Below are 22,442 nucleotides of genomic sequence, written 5' to 3'. Positions count from 1 at the left end.
AATACATCACACTACTGAATGCCACCATAAAATCTACTCAAGAGATCTATGGAATTATGCCAAACATATAACTATAGAACACCACCGTGGAGTCTCACCACGAGGTCCATGGAATTACACCAAGCATCAATATCATATCAACAACCATAATTCATTATCACTTTTCATATCATACCTAAACTAGCATCATACCCAACATATTCATCAATCATCAACATATATAATATCCACCCTCATTTGATTAATCTGTGTAAAATAATCTAAACAAAAAAACTTCTTAAATTATAGAAAGCTTAAAAGAAAGCCCTAAAACAAATATTGGAAAACCATAGAAGTAAGAAGAATTGCAAAACAAGAAGTTTGGCAAAGGCTCCTAGCATAGCGGCACATCCTTGTCGTTGAGCGTCATTCTTCTTGTAAAGTTGGCGCTTATGCTACCTCTGTGACGCTGAGTGCTAAACCTCTCGCAAAGCTGGCGCTTGAGCGCCACTAGGCTAACGCTGAGTGCCATACTAGAAGACAACACACTCAAAAACTGATTATCTTGCACTCAAGACGTATTCATTTGACCAAATTGATATTCTTGATATTAGAATTATTTCAAAAACATTTTATAACTCAAATTGAATATCAATTTACTCAATTGTTCAGGAACAAGGTCCAATAGACAAAATTAACATCTCAAACTCATACATGCTTATTTCAGATATCACAGACCATATTTTACTGAACTAAGGAGCTACCTAAGTCCTAAATACCACTAACAAAGACCTCCAACAATTCAATTCACTCAAACAACACCCCCTACAGAAATTCACCTGTCAAACCATCACTTTTTAAACCAAAACCAAGCAAGACCAATAGTTAACCAAGTCCTAATTTGCGCAGACTTGTACCACCAACCTTAAAATCATTCAACAAACCATTACCACATAATTTAACATGTTATACCACAAATTCTAGAACCAAACAAAATGCACATTCAACATAATTCACATAAAAAACTTCACATACCAATTTATAAATTTCTAATCAAATCAAGCATGCAACACAAGTTAACAAAACATCAACAACAACAAAATTTGGTAGTTAGCTTCCCTTACCTCTTACATAGGACACAATTGTTCTACAAGAGCTAATACGACTTCACCTGCTCAAAGAACTTTATCTGCATCTACAACTCACAAAAAACATGATCTGGGTATACCATTAAAACCACTAATTACCAGACAGTATTATAGAAGACTTAAATGACACATGCAAAAACACTACAACTCGCATGCAAAGGAAACCAAACAGACCAAAGAAAAATAGTAGAAACTAAATTACTCTTTTGGAGAAATTGATCGAGTAGATTTGAAGATCTCACCGTTGTGATCACTCAGGCTGTAAATCAGATGAACGCAGAAGAAGAAATTCTAAAGAAAAGTTAGAGAACTCTAAAAAAGTGATTTATAAAGATAATGTATTTTAAAATAAAAAATCTTGTTTATTAAAACCATTTAATATTAAAATAATTGAGTTTCATTACTTTTAAACTATTACCATTTCTAAAATACTATTTTTGAGGTCTTTACAAAGCTTCCCGGAGAAACCAATGAAATCTAACCAAGGTAGTGTCTTCCCAAGGAGAGAACTTCAGATACAACAAATAAGGGTAGAAATTGCTTTAAAAAACTATAGGGTGCAGGAAGAAATTGATTGGGTCAAATATCTTAAACAAGTTGAATTTGGGCAAGGTTACTCCAAATTTCAGCCCAATCAAAACTGCACGGCCATGTCCATTAACAATCAAGTCACTCGTCTTCTTCCTTCCGAACACCTCTGAGTCATGCCGAAACATCTGCTACGCTAACACTCCCTCCCTTTGAACTCCAAAATCCTAAGCATGAAGTAGCATGAATCTCTGATCCGCCGAAAATGACCGGAAGTGGGAGAACCGCCGTTCGGAGCAGAGCGAAATCCCTCTCTGACGCCGATTCTCGTCGAGAAAGGAGACCTCTGTTGAATCGCCACAGAGAGAGAAGCAAATACGGAAGCTCCATTCCGATATTCAATACTGCCAATCTCAAAGTGGTGCTCGGCATATGCTTCGTGGCGTTCTTCACCATCTTCTTTATGATCCGCCACCTAATGAATTCTGCCACAGAACCGAAGCTTCCTCGTGCCGTTACGCCATTTCCCGCGCCAAAGATAATGGACCTACATCAGGTCAACTTTCTACTTCTCCGATGTTTTTTTTTTCAATTCTTAGAATTTTGATGATTTTGGTGTACACGAAGATAGTAGAATTACTTGGTTTGGTGACAGTTTCAAGGCGAGCACAAGGAGAGTTTGTATTGGGGAACTTATCGGCCTCACACGTATCTTGGGATTCGTGCCCGGTATGCTTTTTAACTTCGGTAAAATACAATTCTGGCGTAGTTATTTTGAAAGAAGTATGTTCTTGGGGTGCGTTTTTTATTATTGAAAGATGAAAATACCGGGTATATGCAGACTCTTTGCTTTATTTTATTTGCGCAGAAATGGAGTTATGAAAGTAGAGAGACTATTTTGGTAGTTAAGACTTGTATTGCTAAAGGTGTGCAGTCTGGATATATTTTAAGTTGGGTATAGTTTGAATGATCTATGAATGGAAATTGTCCATCACCCAGAATATGTTGTGCCAAATTTTGTCTTAGATTGTGTTCAGGATGTCAGCGTCCGCACCATTTGATTGAGAAAGCAAGCATTCTCACTTTTTTGTGTGGTTGGTGGTGGTGTTTCTATTTCAGGACTCCCAAATCTTTGATGGCTGGATTAATGTGGATTGGTGTGAAGGATGGCAGATATCATTTGCGGCATGTCTGCAGACATGAGGATGACCTGAGTACTTATGGTTGGACAAAGCACAATGGACGTGATTTTGGACATCAAGTACTGGTTGACCATGGCATGACCTTGACTACAAGGTTTTTAAAATCAAAAGTAGAAGGCAGTGGTTATGGAGGGGATTGGGCAGTTCGAATTAATGTGGAAATTGACAAGTGAGTGATGTTATCAACTTCAAATCACTTTTAATGTGTACTGCTGCAGAACAATTTTGTTTTTAGTTTTTCTTACTCTGCATTGTAGACGCTACCTGGTACCCTTCTTAAATCTGAGTTACTTGTAATTTTTAGTTTGACATATTTCCTGAATTAACTATAACACATTACCCAATAACCTAATAAGCAGTAACTTGGTTCTTAATTTTACTGCTGAAGTTTTTCTTTTCGTTGTTTTTGTCTCTGCAAGCTTTGCTTTTTAGTGTCTTTCATCTATTGAGTGCTTTTGTTTTTTTGGTCCAATCTCAGGTCTAAGTGGAATGAGGAATTTGGGAAAGGTGCTCAGCTCTTCTTCTATTTGGCCGATGAAGCTGGTAATGCTCTAGATGTAAGTAGAGAAAAATTGAACATTCATGAAGATTCTTTGCTTGCAACCGGCACTCGGGGAGATATTGGAGATTGGCAGCTACATTTTAAATCAATGGTAATGATGGGAATTAGTGTAATGATTGAGTTTTAAGATTCTGTAATTTGAATCACCATTAGATATTTGTGGTTCACTGCTTGTGATTTATTTACGCATCCTTAAAGAGTGTTTCCTTCTTTTAAACAATTTTAAAATATTTGAACCTTTTGTTTTCAAATGCTTTATAATTTTCAGGATGATTTGGAACTGCATTATTCAGGATTTCGCACACCTCACTTTCACAATTTGTCTGATCTTGTTGAGGAAAATCTTGCATCACAAGTAGGTTATGGTATTTCAATTCAATTTATTTGATTATATACTTTTCATGTAATGCAAGAATGTGGTCATGGATTTTTTTTTTCAGTTTTCCCTTGACATCTTTTCTCATGTACATGTTTTAGTAGATACATAAGCATGCTCGACTGCAGCTATCTGACTCATTAGATGATGCTCCAAATGTGTTAGTTTTTCAGGTAAATATACCATGTACACTTTACTTAAGATCTAACAGAGGAGAAAATATTTCTCAAAGGACTTATTTCATTTCCACTCTTAATCTTACATTTATAGAACTAGAGAGAGTGCTCTCTAGTTGTAACACACTTAATACAACTCACACACAACTCACACACCACTCATACACACTCACACACAGCTCATACACACTCACCCATAAACCAATAATTCTAACACTCCCCCTCAAGCTGGAGCATACAAATTGTATGTGCCAAGCTTGGAACAAATAAACTCAATCCGAGGTCCCCTTAATGACTTAGTCAACATATCTGCAAGTTGGTCATTTGATCCAACAAACTCAGTACATATTTCTTTTGACAATAACTTTTCCCGAACAAAATGACAATCAATTTCTATATGTTTGGTTCTCTCGTGAAACACTGGATTTGATGCAATGTGAAGAGCAGCTTGGTTATCACAATACATCTTCATACCCTGGATGTCACAGAAGTTAAGTTCTTGAAGGAACTGCTTCACCCATATAAGTTCACATGTTAATGAAGCCATTGCCCTATATTCAGCTTCAGCTGTTGATCGAGCCACTACATTTTGTTTCTTACTTTTCCATGAGATAATGTTTCCTCCAAGGAAAACACAATATCCCGTAGTAGATCGTCTATCAATAGGAGAACCTGCCCAATCAGCATCACAATATCCTGATACTTGAAGGCTTCCTTTTTCTTCATATAACAGCCCTTGCCCAGGAGCCTTTTTTACATACCTTAGAATGCGAATGATAGCATTCCAATGGTCAACACATGGAGCTTGCATGAACTGACTAACCACTCCAACTGCAAAAGATAGATCCGGCCTTGTAATAGTAAGATAAATTAGTTTTCCAACTAGCCTCCTATATCTCTCTGGGTCGGAGAATAACTCACCTTCTTCTGTTGTTAATTTTTGATTTGGATCCATAGGGCTATCAACCGGTCTACAATCAATCATGCCTGTTTCTTGCAAAATATCCAGAGCATACTTCCTTTGGGAGATTACAACTCCATCTTTTGACTGAGCTACTTCAATGCCTAGGAAGTATTTGAGGCTCCCAAGATCCTTGGTTTGGAAATGTCTACACAAATACTTCTTCAATTGAGATATTCCAGTAGTATCATTTCCTGTAATAACTATATCATCAACATATACTATCAAGTAAACACATTTTCCTGGAGACGAATGATAATAAAAGACTGAATGATCTGCTTCACTGCGTTTTAGCCCAAATTTTTGAACAATGGAGCTAAACTTTCCAAACCAAGCACGTGGTGATTGCTTGAGCCCATATAGAGATCGGTTCAATTTACAAACCATATCAGACTCCCCCTGAGCAACAAACCCAGGAGGTTGCTCCATATAAACCTCTTCCTCAAGATCACCATGGAGAAAGGCATTTTTGATATCCAATTGATGAAGTGACCAATGACGAATGGCTGCCATTGCAAAGAACAATCGAATGGTAGTCATTTTTGCCACGGGAGAGAAGGTATCACAATAATCAAGACCATACACCTGAGTGTACCCTTTTGCAACCAGTCGAGCTTTGAGTCTATCAATGTCACCATTAGGACCGACTTTAATTGCATATACCCATCGACAACCAACAGCCTTTTTGCCTGAGGGAAGTGGCACAAGCTCCCAAGTATGACTGTGGTCAAGAGCCTGCATTTCTTCAATCATGGCTTGTCGCCATCTAGGATGATCAAGTGCTTCTGTCACAGTTTTAGGAATAACCACAGCAGATACTGAGGATAAAAGTGAATAAAAGGAGGGAGATACTCTGATAACTAAGAAAATTATAAATGGGATGAGGGTTTCGAGTGGAACGATTACCTTTTCTGAGAGCAATAGGCCAACCAGAATCATCTTCATCAGGAGGCGTGACAGGAGATGGTGACGGAGAAGAATCTGAAGAAGGAGATCCACCATTTTCTGGAAGAGGAGTATCCATCGGGGTACTGTGTCGAAGGATATCAGTATGTGGAGAGGAAGGTTCGGGAGGACCTTGGGTATGACTTGGATTAACTGAGGTATTTGAGATATTAGACTCAACCACTGGAAGAGGAAGTACCTGTTGGAGGATATGAACATCTTGAACAGATGGAGAGAAGAAAGGTGTCTGTTCAAAGAAGGTAACATTAGCAGACATGTAGTATTTTTTGGTTTCAGGAGAGTAACATCGATACCCTTTTTGAAGGCGAGAGTAGCCCAAAAATACACATTTGATTGCACGAGCAGAGAGCTTGTCGAGCCCCGGAGACATGTCGTGAACAAAACAAACACAACCAAAGACTCGAGGAGAGGTATGAAAGAGAGGGTTATTGGGAAAGAGAATGGAGAAAGGAACTTTATTATTGAGAGAGGAGGAGGGCATTCTATTAATAAGAAAACATGCAGTTAAGATGACATCCCCCCAGTGATGAACAGGAATATGAGCACCAAGCAAAAGGGTACGAGCCGTTTCAACCAAGTGTCTATTTTTTCTTTCTGCTATACCATTTTGCTGGGGTGTATGAGGACAAGTGGACTGATGCAAAATACCATGGGAGCTAAGAAGTGAAGAAAAAGTTGATGAGAAATACTCTTTAGCATTATCACTTCTTAAGACTTTAATTACTTGGCCAAATTGGTTTTTGATTTCATTCAAAAAGGATGTGAAAATGGGTAACAATTCAGAGCGATCTTTCATCAGATAAACCCAAGTACATCTAGAATACTCATCAATAAAGGTAACAAAATACCGAAAACCAAAAGAAGAGACGCGACTAGGTCCCCAAACATCAGAATGAATAATAGAAAAACTAGAAGTACACATTGATTGAGATCTTTTAGGGAAGACAGATCTAACATGTTTTCCTAGTTGACAGGACTCACATTCTAAAGTCTGAAGACCACTAAGTTCAGGACACATCTTTTTTAATTTTGACAAGTTAGGATGGCCAAACCGATCATGTAACACTTTAGGAGGAAGAGCGGCAACACAAGATACCCGTGGACGAAATCCAAAATGATATAAACCTCCAGCTTCATATCCTTCTCCAATCTGTCTCCCCGAGCCACGCTCCTGTATAACAAAAGATTTTGAATCAAACGTTATTGAACAATTTAATATTTTGGTTAACTGACTTAGGGAAATTAAATTGAATGGACAGCTAGGAACAAAAAGAACGGATTTCAGAGTTAGAGAGGGAGACAGGGAAACTTGACCGACTCCCTTTGAACAAATTTTAGAGCCATTTGCAAGGGTAATGAAATGGGGTTTTTCTTGGAGGGAAAGATTTGAGAACAATGAGGTATTACCAGAAATGTGATCAGAAGCACCCGAATCAATTACCCATGAATTTGGACCTGCCATGGATTGAGAAATGCAAGTTGTGGACGTACTTGAGGACTGAGATGATTGTGCCAAGTTGTTAGACTTTAAGCGTAGATACTCTTGATACTCTTCCTCGGTAAACTTGGAGTTGGAAGTGGAAGTTTCAGCCTGAGAGATATTAGCACTTTTTGAAGGAAAGCCATGCAAGGAGTAGCAGTTTTCTCGGGTGTGACCCATCCTGTTACAGTAAGAGCATTGACGTCCTCGACCTCCACGTCCTCCACGTCCTCCTCCTCTAGTTCCTCGTCCTCCTCTTCCTCGCGTGGCAACCATGACAGATGGTTCTATTGTTTCATGAGCTTCCTGAGATTGAGACACAGGAACACGAAGAAGACGTGTGGTCAAGGCTTCCAAGGAAGGGACTTCATGACTTGTTAGAAGTTGATCTCTGATGTGATTCAAATCTGGATGCAAAGTACGGAGGATCATCACCATATAATACTGGTCAAGTTTCTTTTTGATATCTTCTGAAGATTCCAAGAACATTCTCAATTCTTCCACAGCTGCTTGGGCTTCAGTCATGAAGGAGACCATATCATGGTCTGTCATTTTGAGACAGGCGAGCTTGTTTGCGGTATCATAGAGACGTTGAATATCATTAGCATAAATGCTTTGAGCTTTCTTCCAAAAGGTGTGACATGTCTTGAAGGCTCTAAGAGATATCAAAAGTCGGGGTTCCACAGATTGCCACAATAGGGCACATAATTGAAAATCAGCTTGTTTCCGTTGTTCAGCCATGTCAAATGGTACTTGACTCCCATCCTGCTCAAGGTGGTCATAACGTCCTTGACCAAGGAACCACATTTCTACAGCAGCAGACCAAGACATATAATTCTTTCCATTTAGCTTTTCGGAAGTGATTGAGGGACTTCCAGAGAAAGAAAGAGCACTTCCAGATGCCATTCTTCGATAAAAACAGGAGAGGGAATCAGAAAAACCGTGAAGGACCAGAAAACCCTATATGGTTTTTTAAGGTTTTCTTAAAGGGAAGCTTCTGGACCCACCAAAGTAAGATTTTGAGGGTCAGAACGGACAGAGGAGATGAGGGCGACAGCTATGGAGGTGGCGCGGAGACTTTCCGGTGAGCAGAGGGCGGCGCGTGGGCAACACGCGCCTGTTCGCAGCGTGCAAAGAGGCGGCGCGTGACGGAGCGTGGAGGAGAATCAGGCGAACCCACCGGTGGGGTTGGCTGTCGCGTGAAGAGGCGAACCAGATCCAGTGGTCGTCGGACGGAGCGGTGACGGTGGCCAGCGGTGGCCGGCGGCGGACGGCGGCGGACGGCGGTGGACGGCGGTGGACGGTAGTTGACAGATACAAGGATGGCTGACAACCAAGTTGAAGAACTTGAAACTGCAGTTGACAGCTGCAGATAGTGGCGAGACATCCGCAGACAACTACGAACGGCACTGGACAGGTGCGACCAGCAGTGACAGTGCTGGTGGACAACACACGGAAACCAGAGCAGGATGAACCCGCTCTGATACCAACTTAAGATCTAACAGAGGAGAAAATATTTCTCAAAGGACTTATTTCATTTCCACTCTTAATCTTACATTTATAGAACTAGAGAGAGTGCTCTCTAGTTGTAACACACTTAATACAACTCACACACAACTCACACACCACTCATACACACTCACACACAGCTCATACACACTCACCCATAAACCAATAATTCTAACAACTTTCTACTACCTGATTAACATTTTTAAGGTTTAATTTATGAGTCTCTCTTTATCTGTCTCACCCTCCCACCCACGTACACTAACATATCTATGACTACTATTGAAAATTTCTTTCCTGTAGTTACACTTTGCTTGTTCTGATTTTAGTGTTTGTGCTTCAGATTATTGGTGGATTTCCTTTCACAACAGATATTGTACTAATCACTGGAACTGATATAGAAAGTTCTCAAGAAGAGCGTGTCAGTATGCTTACAGGTTTTACTACACTTCTTTACAGTGTGCAAAATCTGGCATGTGTATTTGTGTGTGCATTCATTGAAAAGGAGAAAATCCAGTTCTTTACATTGATGTAGGAGTTGGTCATTGCCTTGGAAACCTGCTTCTCATGTTGATGGACATTGTTGGGGTTGTTTATAGAGCAGTGTGACTAATTGTATCAGTTAATGTAATGGCTGAGATTTGGAAGACATGTCTACTTTACTTTAAAAAGCTTTTGGTTTGTCTTGTAGGCACTTTTCTTGTTTAAATGTTATGTAATTTAATTTAAAGTGGATTAGGCTACTCTTTACTAAATTTATAGAATATTTTATTCTAATTGACATTAGGATGCTACGTGCTAGTGTGTAATTTCTTTGTTATTCTGCTCAATGTTAGGTACCTCACTTTCCAATCAACTGAAATACAAAGAACAGGAGTTTGACCAAAAGTTTGAGAAAATCTTCAATTTGTCCGAAAAGGTACTAGTTGTCTTTCCATTATATTATATTATATATATATATATATATATATATATATATATATATATATATATATATATATATATAATATTTAGTTCTTTCAAATTCAATTTTTTAGTGCCAATTTGAAAGAACTTATTTACAACTTATTTTGACTTATCTTATGAAATAAACAGTTGTGTATGTGAGTTTTTTGGGAAGCTTGTGTAAATAACTTGTCTTGATAAGTTATTTATAGCTTATTTTAATATGCTCTCTAGAACATTTTGAAAGCAACCTTGCAATATATATGAAAACAGTTTAAATCTATTTCCTCTACACTAGTGGTTGTCAGTACTTATTGAATAAGCCCTTGTATAAGTTTATTTAGCCAAATGAACCTTATTCTTCGATATTTGTTTGTTTGATTTATTCTGAATCTCTCAAATTTCATTTGATTGAGTCAATTAATTTGGAAACTTATCCTCAATAGAAATTAATTCTTTATACTTAAAGTGGTTTTCCAGGTAGATTCTGAATCCATATCTGTTGCTAAGGCCGCCATTGGAAACTTATTAGGTGGCATCGGCTACTTCTATGGTCAGTCAAAAATTGCTCTTTCAAGAATCCTTAATGTGAGTTACTTTAACTTTTTATTAAGTTCTTACTGAAATGTATGCCCTCCATCAGTATTGTTAAGTTGACATTTGATTATTATCATAAATGTGGAAGCTGTGTTTGATGTGTTTTATTTTCTGTCGGTTAAGAAGAAATTTTTGAGATAAGAGAGAAAGAAGTTGAACAGAGGATTGCTAACTAACAAAAAGGATTCTGGCTAAATTAAATTCTTCATTTGCGTCCATAATTGAATTAATGCTTACTGAAAACCTAGACAAACTAATTAACTAGGAAATCACGCTGCTTATCATAAAAGAATTTACTTTGAAGCAGATATTATCTGAACACTGTTAGATTTCTCAAGTGAAAGCTATTTTACCGTAATGCCAGCACAAAAAAATTATCCTTGAAATTATGTCTCTGACCATAAGCACTTTTTAAGATCATACATTGTGCCATGCTTAGTAGCCAGCCTTGTTCTTCTTATCTAATCTCCTAGAATGCTCAAATTGGATTGAATGCTCCAAGTTCTTTTTACAAACTTTGCAATTCACCTGTACTATGAAATATTAAATGTTAGGAATGAATTTAGGGAGTGTAAAAAAAATGGAAAAAACCTCTACAGGTTTTATAAAAATATAAACCTAAATTTAAGGATTTACTCCAATTTTATTATTACTTTTGTCCAATTTTATTATTAAGGGGGTAGAACCAAACGTATATACTCCACTGAACATTCCATACTACTTGATGTTGGACTTAGGCATTTCATAGTAACCAAGTCCATATCATAGCATTGACCCTAAAAGCCAACGTCTTATCAGTTTTCACTCCATAACACTTTACTCAGAGACACTTCATTCAACTTCCTCTTTGGTCAGAACTCAATGTAGGTAGGCTTTATGAGATATCCTCAACCAGCTTTGATTCCAATTCATAAACACCCAAATGTTAAATCTGAAATGCATTTTACAAGTGAAAGAAAATTCTTAAGCACAATCATTGGGTTGTTTTCCTTTGCAGCTTAGAGAAGATGTCAATTACATATCATATTGGCCTGCTGAGCTTTACACAGCTGTACCAAGTCGATCTTTCTTTCCAAGAGGATTTTTGTGGGATGAAGGTTTCCATCAACTTATAATCTGGTTAGTTTTTTAACTAACATCCTTCATGGCCATCATCATCATGTTTATTTTCTTGATTGCACAAGACTAAACAATAAATTACATGTTGTTAGGAATAAAAGAAGTTAGTTGTTAGTAGAGAGAGAGTATAAATAATAACATAATAGGTGGAGAGAGGATTATCAAATATTTTTCCTTATGGGTATAGACTGGACATTTTCCAGTGGAGGAAGGGAGGCTTCCTTGAGACCTATAATTGTATTTCTCTTTATATACATTACAGATTCAATAATATGCATACACATACTTTCATCTTCTGTTGTTAAGTGTTATTGTGAGAAGAGAGTGTTCTGTTTGGTTTCCTGAACAAAGGAACCTAACAAGTTGGTCCGACCTGCCAGATCTGTATCAGAGGAGCAAACAGAGCGCGATGAAGAAGAAGAATGGAGGGAAGGTTGATCGCGATTGAATTGACAATAGAAGAGTTGAAAGCGGAGATGAGAGCGGTAACTCGCGAATTCCAAGCGTTTGGCCGCGCTCGAGAACGACGAACCAGGAACCAGCATCGGAGCTCCGAAGGAAGACTTGATTCCGTCAATGCTGGACGCAAACAACGACCGTCGGAAAACTGGGAGGAGTAATCGGAAGATGACAGAGGAGAAGTTCGACACAGTTGGAGGAAGTGCGTTGAACTACCTACATTTGAAGGTGCGGATCCCATGGGCTGGATCGCACAGGCAGAGAAACTCTTCGACCTCCAGAGCATGACGGAGAAGGAGAAGATGAAGCTCGTCTATAGATGCATGGAGGGAAGTTTAGCGAGTTTTTGGTTCCGCTTCTGGCGGAAGAAAACCACGCATCCAACTTGGAAGATGTTCACCGATGCTCTGACGCGGGGGTTTGGCGGATTAAATCGGGGTACCATTTGTGAGGAGCTGGCAGCGGAGCGACAAGAGGGGAGCGTCGACCAGGACATCCAGGAGTTGGAAATTCTGGTGCCGCAAGCATCGGAAAAACCAGATCACTCCTCACCTTCTGTCTCTGTCAATCTTGGAGTTAGCATTATTTGTGGATCCTTATGTTGAAGTGAAGCTTGGAAACTACAAGGGCCTCACCAAGCACTTTGAGAAAAAGTCCAATCCTCAGTGGAATCATGTTTTTGCCTTCTCCAAAGAAAGGATTGAAGTTTCTCTTCTGGGGGTGGTAGTGAAAGACAAAGATGTTGCTGTGGATGACTTTGTAGGGAGAGTGATGTTTGATCTGAATGAAATCCCAAAACGTGTGCCACCAAATAGTCCTTTGGCTCCACAATGGTACAAACTAGAAGACAGGAGAGGTGAGAAAGCCAAGGGAGAGTTAATGTTGGCAGTTTGGATGGGAACTCAAGCAGACGAGGCATTTCCTGATGCATGGCATTCTGATGCAGCAAATGTTGGTCCTGAGGCTGTTGCAAACATAAGATCAAAGGTTTACCTTTCACCTAAGCTTTGGTATGTCAGGGTCAATGTTATTCAGGCTCAGGACTTGATACCAAGTGACAAAACCCGGTATCCTGAAGTTTTTAAGAAGGCCAATCTGGGAAATCAATTTTCAAGAATTAGAGCATCTCAGAGTAAAACCATAAATCCCATGTGGAATGAGGACTTGATATTTGTTGTTGCTGAGCCATTTGAGGAGCCTTTGGTTCTGACTGCAAAAGATAGGGTTGGTCCAAACAAAGATTAAATCCTGGGAAGGTGTGTCATTCCTTTACACAATGTGTAGAGGAGGTTTGACCATAAGCCTGTGAACACAAGGTGGTTTAACCTTGAAAAACATGTGGTTGTTGAAGGGGAAAAGAAGAAAGAGACCAAGTTCTCAAGTAGGATACACTTGAGGGTTTGCTTGGAAGGTGGCTACCATGTGTTCGATGAATCAACTCACTACAGTAATGATCTTAGGCCAACAGCAAAGCAGCTATGGAAGGCCCACATTGGAATTCTAGAACTGGGGATTATAAGTGCACAAGGGCTGATGCCAATGAAGACTAGAGATGGTAGAGGAACCACAAATGCATATTGTGTAGCTAAATATGGGCAGAAGTGGATCCGTACTAGGAAAATTGTGGATAGTCTTGCTCTAAGGTGGAATGAGCAATACATTTGGGAGGTTTTTGATCCATGTACTGTTATCACAGTAGGGGTCCATGATAATGTTCATTTACATGTTGGAGAGAAATTAGGGGCATCAAAGGATTCAAGAATAGGGAAGGTGAGAATTAGGCTGTCCACTCTTGAAGCTGATAGGGTGTACACACACTCTTATCCTCTTTTAGTACTGCATAATTCTGGTGTGAAGAAAATGGGAGAGGTGCAGTTAGCTATAAGGTTCACAAGCTTATCCGTGATAGACATGTTGTCTATGTATACACAACATTTGTTGCCAAAGATGCACTACATCCATCCTCTGTCTGTGATTCAACTAGACGGTCTTAGGCATCAGGTTATCCAGATTGTGTCAATGAGGTTGAGCAGGGCAGAGCCACCACTAAGGAAAGAGGTGGTGGAATACATGCTAGATGTGAATTTAGGAGCTACTTGTTTGGCAACCCTGGGAGAAATTAAAGGAGATTGGAGGCAGTTTAGCGTAAGGCCCATAGCTTTCTTTAGCAAGGTTTTAGCGGAATCCTCCCTTGCTAAAACCATTTATGAAATGTTGGAAATTAATATAATCCAGGAAGAAGGGAAGATAGTGGAGGATGATTTGCCACCACCCAAGCCTCCAAATTTGAATTGGAGGGCGCACGCCACCTGGGAAGAGGAGCCTTGCATCAAATAACAGTTCCCTGACTTCAACCTTGAGGACATGGTTGATTTTGAGGGGTAGGTAATGTTAGGAATAAAAGAAGTTAGTTGTTAGTAGAGAGAGAGTATAAATAATAACAGAATAGGTGGAGAGAGGATTATCAGATATTTTTCCTTGTGGGGTTATAGACTGGACATTTTCCAGTGGAGGAAGGGAGGCTTCCTTGGGACGTACACTTGTATTTCTCTTTATATACATTACAGATTGAATAATATATATACACATACTTTCATCTTCTGTTGTTAAGTGTTATTGTGAGAAGAGAGTGTTCTCTTTGGTTTCCTGAACAAAGGAGCCTAACACATGTGATCTAAAAATATGTTTTATTTTCACTTGTTTGCATTACCAGGCGTTGGGATATTCATATCTCGTTGGATATCATTGGACATTGGTTAGATTTGATGAATGTAGATGGATGGATTCCACGTGAGCAAATTCTGGGGGCTGAATCACTGAGGTGTGGTAGTATTAAACATTTATTCAAATAATTGTTGTATATATAAAGTTTTGAGCAGTCCTATTGACATACATTCTTCTGTACTTGTAGTCGGGTCCCTGAGGAATTTGTTCCTCAACATCCAACAAATGGAAACCCTCCAACTCTGTTTTTAGCATTAAATGGTATATGCTAACGTTCCTTTTCTGTATGCCCTTCTTATATTATCATTCTCTTCTAGTTATGAGAAATCGTCTTTCAAAAGAAAGGCTAGAAATTGGTTGCCATTATTAAGTTCAAGCAAGCCATAGCTTGATTCCAAGTTGCATGTGAAAGTTTTCCCCTTTCATTGAGGGATGATAGTTAACGACTTTCTGCTTGGTTATTTTTTGCCCTTCTGTGTCAATATATATGTGTAACTCTTTTTTAACATTCCTGATTTAAATTTTGCATTATGTATAAGTGATCTAAATTTGATGATACTTGAGATGTTTCTGGGTAATAAATTTATGGAAATAAATTTATGGAGATAGTTTGTCAATGTATATTAAGTACATATTATACCCTATTAAATATCCGTTTTGATCAGAAGCATGAGAAATGTTCATCTTGTGATTTTGAACTAGGTTAAAAATGTTTTTGTAGATATAATTAGTGGCTTGAAAAATAACGAATTTACTGCAATGGATGGAAGTAAAATCTCTGTATTCCTGGAACGTGCCTTTGTTCGATTGGAAGCATGGTTCCATTGGTTTAATACAACTCAATCAGGTATAAGACTCAATACATATGCTGTCTGCTTGGGCACTCAAAATATTGACTCTTTTTTTCCTTTTCATTATTATTATCATCTCTTTTTAATACAGGGAAACAGATGAGCAGCTACTATTGGCATGGACGAGACAATAGGACAATGCGTGAAATAAATCCCAAGGCAATGTGCATCCTCAGTATATTGAGTTTTAAATTTCAGCACTTGTCTTCAATTTCATTCTGAACTAGATATGTAGCTTAGTGGATTTATTTGCCCAAAACAATTACTGGAATGGTTTAAAGGAGGATAATGTTTAGACAACCACAAATGTGATAAATAGTATTACAACAGGACAAAAGCCTACTTAAGCATACGGGTGGAAACATGGTTGCTCTAGAGTTCTTGCCACTTTAGGCTATTGATCGTCCATTTTTTTGGTACTTAAAGAATGCAATAGGACACTTTTTATTTTGAAATACTAAATAATTTGTCAAGTGTTTGCATGGGTCTTTCTCTTCAATCATGCCTAATTGACTTATGACATTAAGTGTATAAGCAATGTCTAGTCTCATATGTGATAAATAAATGAGTTTTCTTACCAGTATTTGATATTGAGTGTTTGTTTTTTTTTTCTTTCTTTTAGGAGAGCTCTCCTCACTTATGATTCAATGATTCTATTTAATAGTAACTCCTGAGGTTTTACATCCCAACTTATCTCTTTCATTACAGACATCAAATACATATTTTCTTTCGGAGATGAAAATCCCCTTTTTTTGAATAAAAACCTCTATTCCACGTAATTATTACCTAAGTTTTCCCAGTTCTTTCATTTCCAATTGGGCCATCGATTTTTCATTTAAAGCCAGTTTTTCTGTTTCATTATCTTTTACAATAATCATGTCATCTACATAGACCAACAATAGTGTAAGTTTACATGTAACAATGTGCTTTATGAATAAAGTATGATGTCCTTGACTTTCCTTATATCCTAAGGAAACCATTGCTTTTATAAATCTCCTAAACCTAAGGATTTTGTTTCATGAAAGGTGACATCTATGGTTATATAGGCACTTCAACTCTCAAGATACATTTGTACCCTTTTTTATTGGGAGGATAACCAATAAATAAACATTTAAGAGTTCTAGGATCTAATTTACTACAATTAGGATTATGAGAGTGAACAAAAATAGAACATCCAAATACTTGACAAGGTAGGCTTGACACTAGGGTGTAGGGGGAAAAAGACATAAAAGACTCAATAAGACTAATGTTATTCAAGATATGAATGAGTAACCTGTTAATGAGGTATGTGGGTATTAACACAACTTCTCCCCAAGTGGTATTGGGAATAGAAATCTAGAAATTGACAATTCTTCCCTTCACATATTTAGTACAATTATCGGACCTAATTCATTTTTGATATATTTTCCAAAACTATGAATGACCTTAGATTTATTTTTCATAATGTATGTCCACATGACATGAGTACAATCGTCAATAAAAATACAAACTTTATTGCTCTATAAATAGTTTCTAAAATATGTCCCCAAACATGAGAGTGAATCAAGTCAAATCAGAATTTATTCTTATTATTAGAGATGGGATAAGATGCATGTGATGCTTTGACAATTAACAAATATCACATTTGAAAGACTCAACAAACTCTACAGTGAAGAAATGAGGGAATGCCTAAGTCTTTTATGATGAAAGCGTTTCTAGGAATTTGCCAATGTTTCTGATGTTGCTTGTTTGCTTGAGACATCTGTGTTGTTTTGGCCCTTGGTTTCCAATAGATACAACTCACTCTTGCTTCTCAGCATTAAAGTTGTCTTCCTCATGACAAGGTCATGAAACAAAATAAGAAGTTAAAAAAGTTATTGAACAATTCAAACCTTTTGTAAGCTTTTATATAGGGATAAGACTATTAGTCAGTTGGGGGACATATAAAACATTCTTCAATACAATAAATGACTCTAAAGTTATATTCTTGGATCACATATGGGTACACTATCACCATTTGCAACTGTAACGATTTGTTCTTTGGTCATTTTGATGTACAATTGACAAGCATAGGAAAGGAAAAGGAGTCATGTGATGAGTTTCTCCTAAATCAAAATCCAAACATCCTGACACAAAGGGCCAATAGTACTGAATATACTCTTACCTTTCATGGGTAGGGTATATGATCTAAAAGACACTCATTGATTCACCCATTGTTCTCAAATGATCATGTTCCTCTTTAAAAGCTTTCATACCAAACATTGGAAAAAACACAAAACAAAGAGACAATAAAGATGCAGCCCTTATCACTTTGATTTGTAACAAAAAAAACTTGTATGGGAGAAAAACCAAAAATGATGGCAAATGGCACTGATGACCGTTAATGTGGTAGCACAAACAAGGCTCTCAAGATTGGGAGCTTTGATATCAACTTGAGCTATGTAAGAAAAATAATTATTTTATTGATAATGACCACAACAATTACATTCTCATCATTTCTATTTGTGATAATCAAAACCTTTAAAATAGAGCGAAAAATATGCTGAAATGAATAGGAATATTCTAAAGATATTTTTTCCTAATTATTATAGAGATATTGAGGATATTTTAATCCTAATAATCTGCTATTTACAATAGTATTGGATGGCTATATTTGTTGTTTTTAGAAACATGTTATAAACCACGGGCATAGGATGAGTTTGAAACCAGAATTCTCACTTGTATTTGTTCTTTGAACTATTGCATCCAAGAATCACTTAATAAAGTTATCAGTATTTATGTTGGTCAACTACTACAAACCTTTGTTATCCCTAATTCTAAGAATCACTGTGGCCGGAATTTTCAGGCACTGTCCTCTGGATTGGATGATTATCCACGGGCTTCACACCCAAGTGAAGATGAGTACCACTTGGACCTTAGATGCTGGATGTTACTTGCAGCTGATTGTATGCGTTCCATTCAAGAGTTGTTGGATATGAAAAACAAACCTGGCATGGTATAATTTAAAAAATAAATGGCACAGTATTATAGTTGTTAAAGATATTATCTTTAGTTTATATTTATTTTTTATCTTTAGTTAGTTTGTTTATATTTCTTATTTGTATTTTGGGTTTATCCCATATTTCTTCTATTATAAATAGAGAACCCTATGTGTATATTCAATACAAGGGAGTTTTCACTATATTCAACTTTAGTAATTGTTGGCAGCAGATTAATCCCCTATTAATTGACGTATTGAATGAAACTATGCAGGATTATGGTTATACTGCTAAATTGCTATCGAATTTTGAGTTACTTAACCAGGTATTATATCTTTGATCCATGTCTCCCGTCATATGTCATGGTGGTGGTGCCTCTCTGCTTGGTGATGCCTAACTGAATTAGGAAGAAAAAAGTGAAGATAAAGAGTAGAGCATACAGCACATACAGTAATAGAACAAGATGGATTTGAAACGTGGAAAGAAAATTACTATGGAAAAGAAAACTTGATTTTTCCTTATTTAGAAGACTTTCACACTCGCATCCTTTGTTTTGTCTGTGCCTGAATGTTTTTGTAGAAATGAATCTTGTAAAATCAGTGTGTAGAGTTCTCATCCAGGACTTCTCCTAGCTCATTATTATGGAATTATGAGGAATGAGGACTTGTATACGTCATAATAACCACTGATTATGTACACTGCATGAATATGGAACCATCTTCGGATGTTATCAAATCATTTCGGAAGTTCTCTTGGCAATTGAAATTTCTAACAATGATTCATGTGTATTATGGTCCACAGAAGATTCTGTTTTTTTATTATGTATAACGTATTCAGTTTAACATAGAGAAAATAAACTAAATGGTTCAAAGAAGATTCTCTGTTTTTGTGATGGGTAACTATGCAGTTTAACATGGAGAGAGTAAACTACGTTTCCATTTCTTTTTAAATTGGAAGCAAACAATGCAAAGTATTTTTAATAATTGTTTGCTTGGGACTATAGAGTCAATTCAATTTGTTGCCACTGTTTGCCTAATTTGTTCTTGATGTCCTCCATACAGATGCATTTTGATGATTCATATGGTGCGTACTTTGATTTTGGAAATCATACGGAGAAGGTAGAGTATACAATTATCTTATGTTTAGAATTATTAGCAATACACGAGTTCCATATTCACTGAGAATAAGAGTTTCTTTACACACTTAATCATGATAGGTTCAACTTAGATGGAAGGAAGTTGAAGCAGGAAACTATGCTACTCGCCAACTTGTCCGAGATGTTACGGAGATACCTGTATTGAGATTGGTTCCTCACATTGGCTATGTTAGTTTATTCCCATTCATGGGGAGGATCATTCCATCTGTAAGTGATGTGCATTAATTCTCAATTTCACGACTTTTCATGTTAAGAACTAAGAATTTATTCCTTGTTTGAATGATTTCACATATGCATATTTTATATTACTGTTTTCATTCAGGAATCGTGGATTCTGGAAAAGCAGCTTGAACTCATTTCAAACCGCAGCCTCTTATGGACCAATTATGGACTGCGTTCTCTTGCGAAGACAAGGTCTTGCTACCATTCTCTAATGCATTTTTTAAGGGTTATATGTTTTGATTATAGTGGACCAAATAATATTTCTTTTTGCACAGTTCTTTGTACATGAAGCACAACACAGAGCACGACCCTCCATACTGGAGAGGTCCAATTTGGATAAACATGAATTACAGAATCCTTTCAGCGCTCTATCATTACTCCCAAGGTAATAATAATATGAATTGGGTTGGCATAGACACAACTTCTGCAAACAACTTGTAGAACTAAACTTTAGTTTGAATCTTGTAGAGAATGGGCCACACCAGGAGAAAGCTAAAGCTGTCTATGAAGAATTGAGAAGCAATGTAATAAGGTATTGTTTGATTTTATTCGGTTTAAAGTAATAGTTGACTTTTTGAATAATGTATGTCCTCCTTACTGCAGAAATATAGTGCGCAATTATCAACAAAGTGGATTTTTGTGGGAACAGTACGATCAGATTAAGGGTAAGGGAAAAGGGGCACATCCATTTACTGGTTGGACATCGCTCGTAGTATTAATCATGGCGGAAGCATATGGCAATATTTAGGATAGACACAGCTTGGTTTATGACCACTTAGATTCCTTGCTTCCTTCTCATCTTTCGTTCAGGAGTACCACCATGGCTGTAAGTGACTTGCAACGTTGTAGTTTAACTATATATATAAGAGAAAGATTTTGTAGAATAATTTATTTTTTAAGCTTCTGAAATGCAATGCGAATATGATAGATACTTCCTGCAGGTTATTTATTTATTTATTTATTTTTTGTCAACAGTGTTTGGTTGAGTTGGTATGAATTTGCAAATCATGCATACAGACAAGTAATAATTAATTTGTGGAAAACCATTTAAAGTTGAGGGAGGCCCAGACGACTTCGTATGAGGAAGTTGTGTTCCCCTCATATGAGGAAGTTGTGTTCTCCTGTACGACTTCACCTTGACACAACAGTCAAAGTGAAGTTGTGCATCCCCAAAATTTTTTTAGACTTTGGTAATGGATTATCACGTTGTGTAATCGATTACACAGTGCCAAAGTCATGCCGGAGGACACGAGTTCACCTGTAATTGATTACACACCTTCTTTAATTGATTACACACCTTCTCTAATCGATTATAAGAAGTGTAAATCGAGATAAACTCTTTGGTAATCGTTTACCAAGGCTGTGTAATAGAAAAATTGACTCTGGTAATCAATTACAGGCCCGTGATAATCGATTACTAAAGGCATTTTGTGTTAAAACGAGTTTTTTTTTTTGTTTTTCACCATGTATGTTGTTTATGGTTCTTGATTACACTGAGAAACTTATTCACCATATCTATTTTGTTATTCTTTAATTATTTTAATTTCATTCTTTGAATGTTGATTAAATCATTGTTTTAGACAATAAACAAATTTAAATGATCATTAATTTAGTCTTAAAACAAATTAAAACCCTAAAACAAAATTCATAAACAATAGTGACACTATTTTATTAATTGATGAAGGGATTACAAAAAGGTAAGATTAATGAAAAGATTATTGATGATATGAACATGTTTCGCTATGATGACCTTTGTTGCGACAGTAAGAACATTTTTTTGGTTGATCTAAGGTGGATTGATCTATCTCATTATGGATTCTAGTTGTAGTCGGTCTTCCTTTTGCCTTATGTCACATTTGAGGATTTTGTATGAAGTTTAGACCAATATACGCAGACCAATAATCTTCATTTTAGATGGAGTGAAATTGTACTTCATATGCCTTGTAAATATTGTAAAGACTATAAACTGAATTGATATATTAAGTTAGTGGTAAATGAGAATATGCACAAATGACAATAACATGATGACATGGGAGGTGAGTAGCTTGGAAGTGACCACAATCACACCACCATTCCTTTAGCCTGACATTATACAAAATTGGATGTGGGCGATATTGGTGGGGTGTTGAAATTTCGTGAACATTAAATTCAGAATTTTCACGATCGTATTGATGAACATGACAAAATGTAGATTGTTGTTGATTTTTTTTTAATAATGTCAGTGATTTCTTTTGAATATTGGTGGCCTGCTTGTAGCATGTAATCTGCTTTTAAGCCTCGTTCAATAAACTATGATTGTGTCCTCTCAAATGTTGTTTTGATCAGATCATAAATTGGTAATGAACGTGCTCCCTTTAGGACAAAGTTCATGCACTCAACAAGATTAGTGGTCATATGCCCATATATTCTGCCTACATCAAAAGCTTGAGATCATTTTTTTAATGAAACTTTATCTATCTAAGCTACTTGTTGGGGGAATTTTTCTCTCATTACAACAAGTTTTGCTGTCATAGTGGGTTGCTTCACCT

The 22,442-nt window shown here is 37.1% G+C and overlaps 3 protein-coding genes across 3 annotated transcripts; all 3 read left to right on the top strand.

Annotated features, from left to right (window-relative positions):
• The first annotated feature begins 1,714 nt into the window (after positions 1 to 1,714).
• Positions 1,715 to 20,854, top strand: LOC108342881 (mannosyl-oligosaccharide glucosidase GCS1). Its single transcript, XM_017580773.2, has 22 exons — positions 1,715 to 2,211; positions 2,311 to 2,384; positions 2,775 to 3,026; positions 3,336 to 3,510; positions 3,688 to 3,774; positions 3,900 to 3,968; positions 9,228 to 9,321; positions 9,721 to 9,803; positions 10,310 to 10,417; positions 11,424 to 11,545; positions 14,718 to 14,825; positions 14,916 to 14,989; positions 15,450 to 15,575; positions 15,671 to 15,738; positions 18,404 to 18,553; positions 18,811 to 18,861; positions 19,598 to 19,654; positions 19,753 to 19,899; positions 20,015 to 20,106; positions 20,190 to 20,299; positions 20,383 to 20,446; positions 20,518 to 20,854. Exons 1-22 carry the CDS (start codon positions 1,921 to 1,923, stop codon positions 20,660 to 20,662), a joined length of 2,547 nt encoding a protein of 848 aa, XP_017436262.1. The 5' UTR covers positions 1,715 to 1,920; the 3' UTR covers positions 20,663 to 20,854.
• LOC108325318 (FT-interacting protein 3-like) lies at positions 12,776 to 14,605 on the top strand. Its single transcript, XM_052876089.1, has one exon. The coding sequence runs from the start codon at positions 12,776 to 12,778 to the stop codon at positions 13,247 to 13,249; it is 474 nt and encodes a 157-aa protein (XP_052732049.1). The 3' UTR covers positions 13,250 to 14,605.
• On the top strand, positions 13,281 to 14,605 carry LOC128196029 (FT-interacting protein 3-like). Its single transcript, XM_052875544.1, has 2 exons — positions 13,281 to 13,293; positions 13,356 to 14,605. Exons 1-2 carry the CDS (start codon positions 13,281 to 13,283, stop codon positions 14,339 to 14,341), a joined length of 999 nt encoding a protein of 332 aa, XP_052731504.1. The 3' UTR covers positions 14,342 to 14,605.
• Positions 20,855 to 22,442: the final 1,588 nt, after the last annotated feature.

The sequence above is a fragment of the Vigna angularis genome, chromosome 1 (genome assembly GCF_016808095.1).
Source record: "Vigna angularis cultivar LongXiaoDou No.4 chromosome 1, ASM1680809v1, whole genome shotgun sequence".
In the NCBI taxonomy this organism is placed as follows: domain Eukaryota; kingdom Viridiplantae; phylum Streptophyta; class Magnoliopsida; order Fabales; family Fabaceae; genus Vigna; species Vigna angularis.
This window is presented reverse-complemented; position numbering and strand designations above follow the sequence as displayed.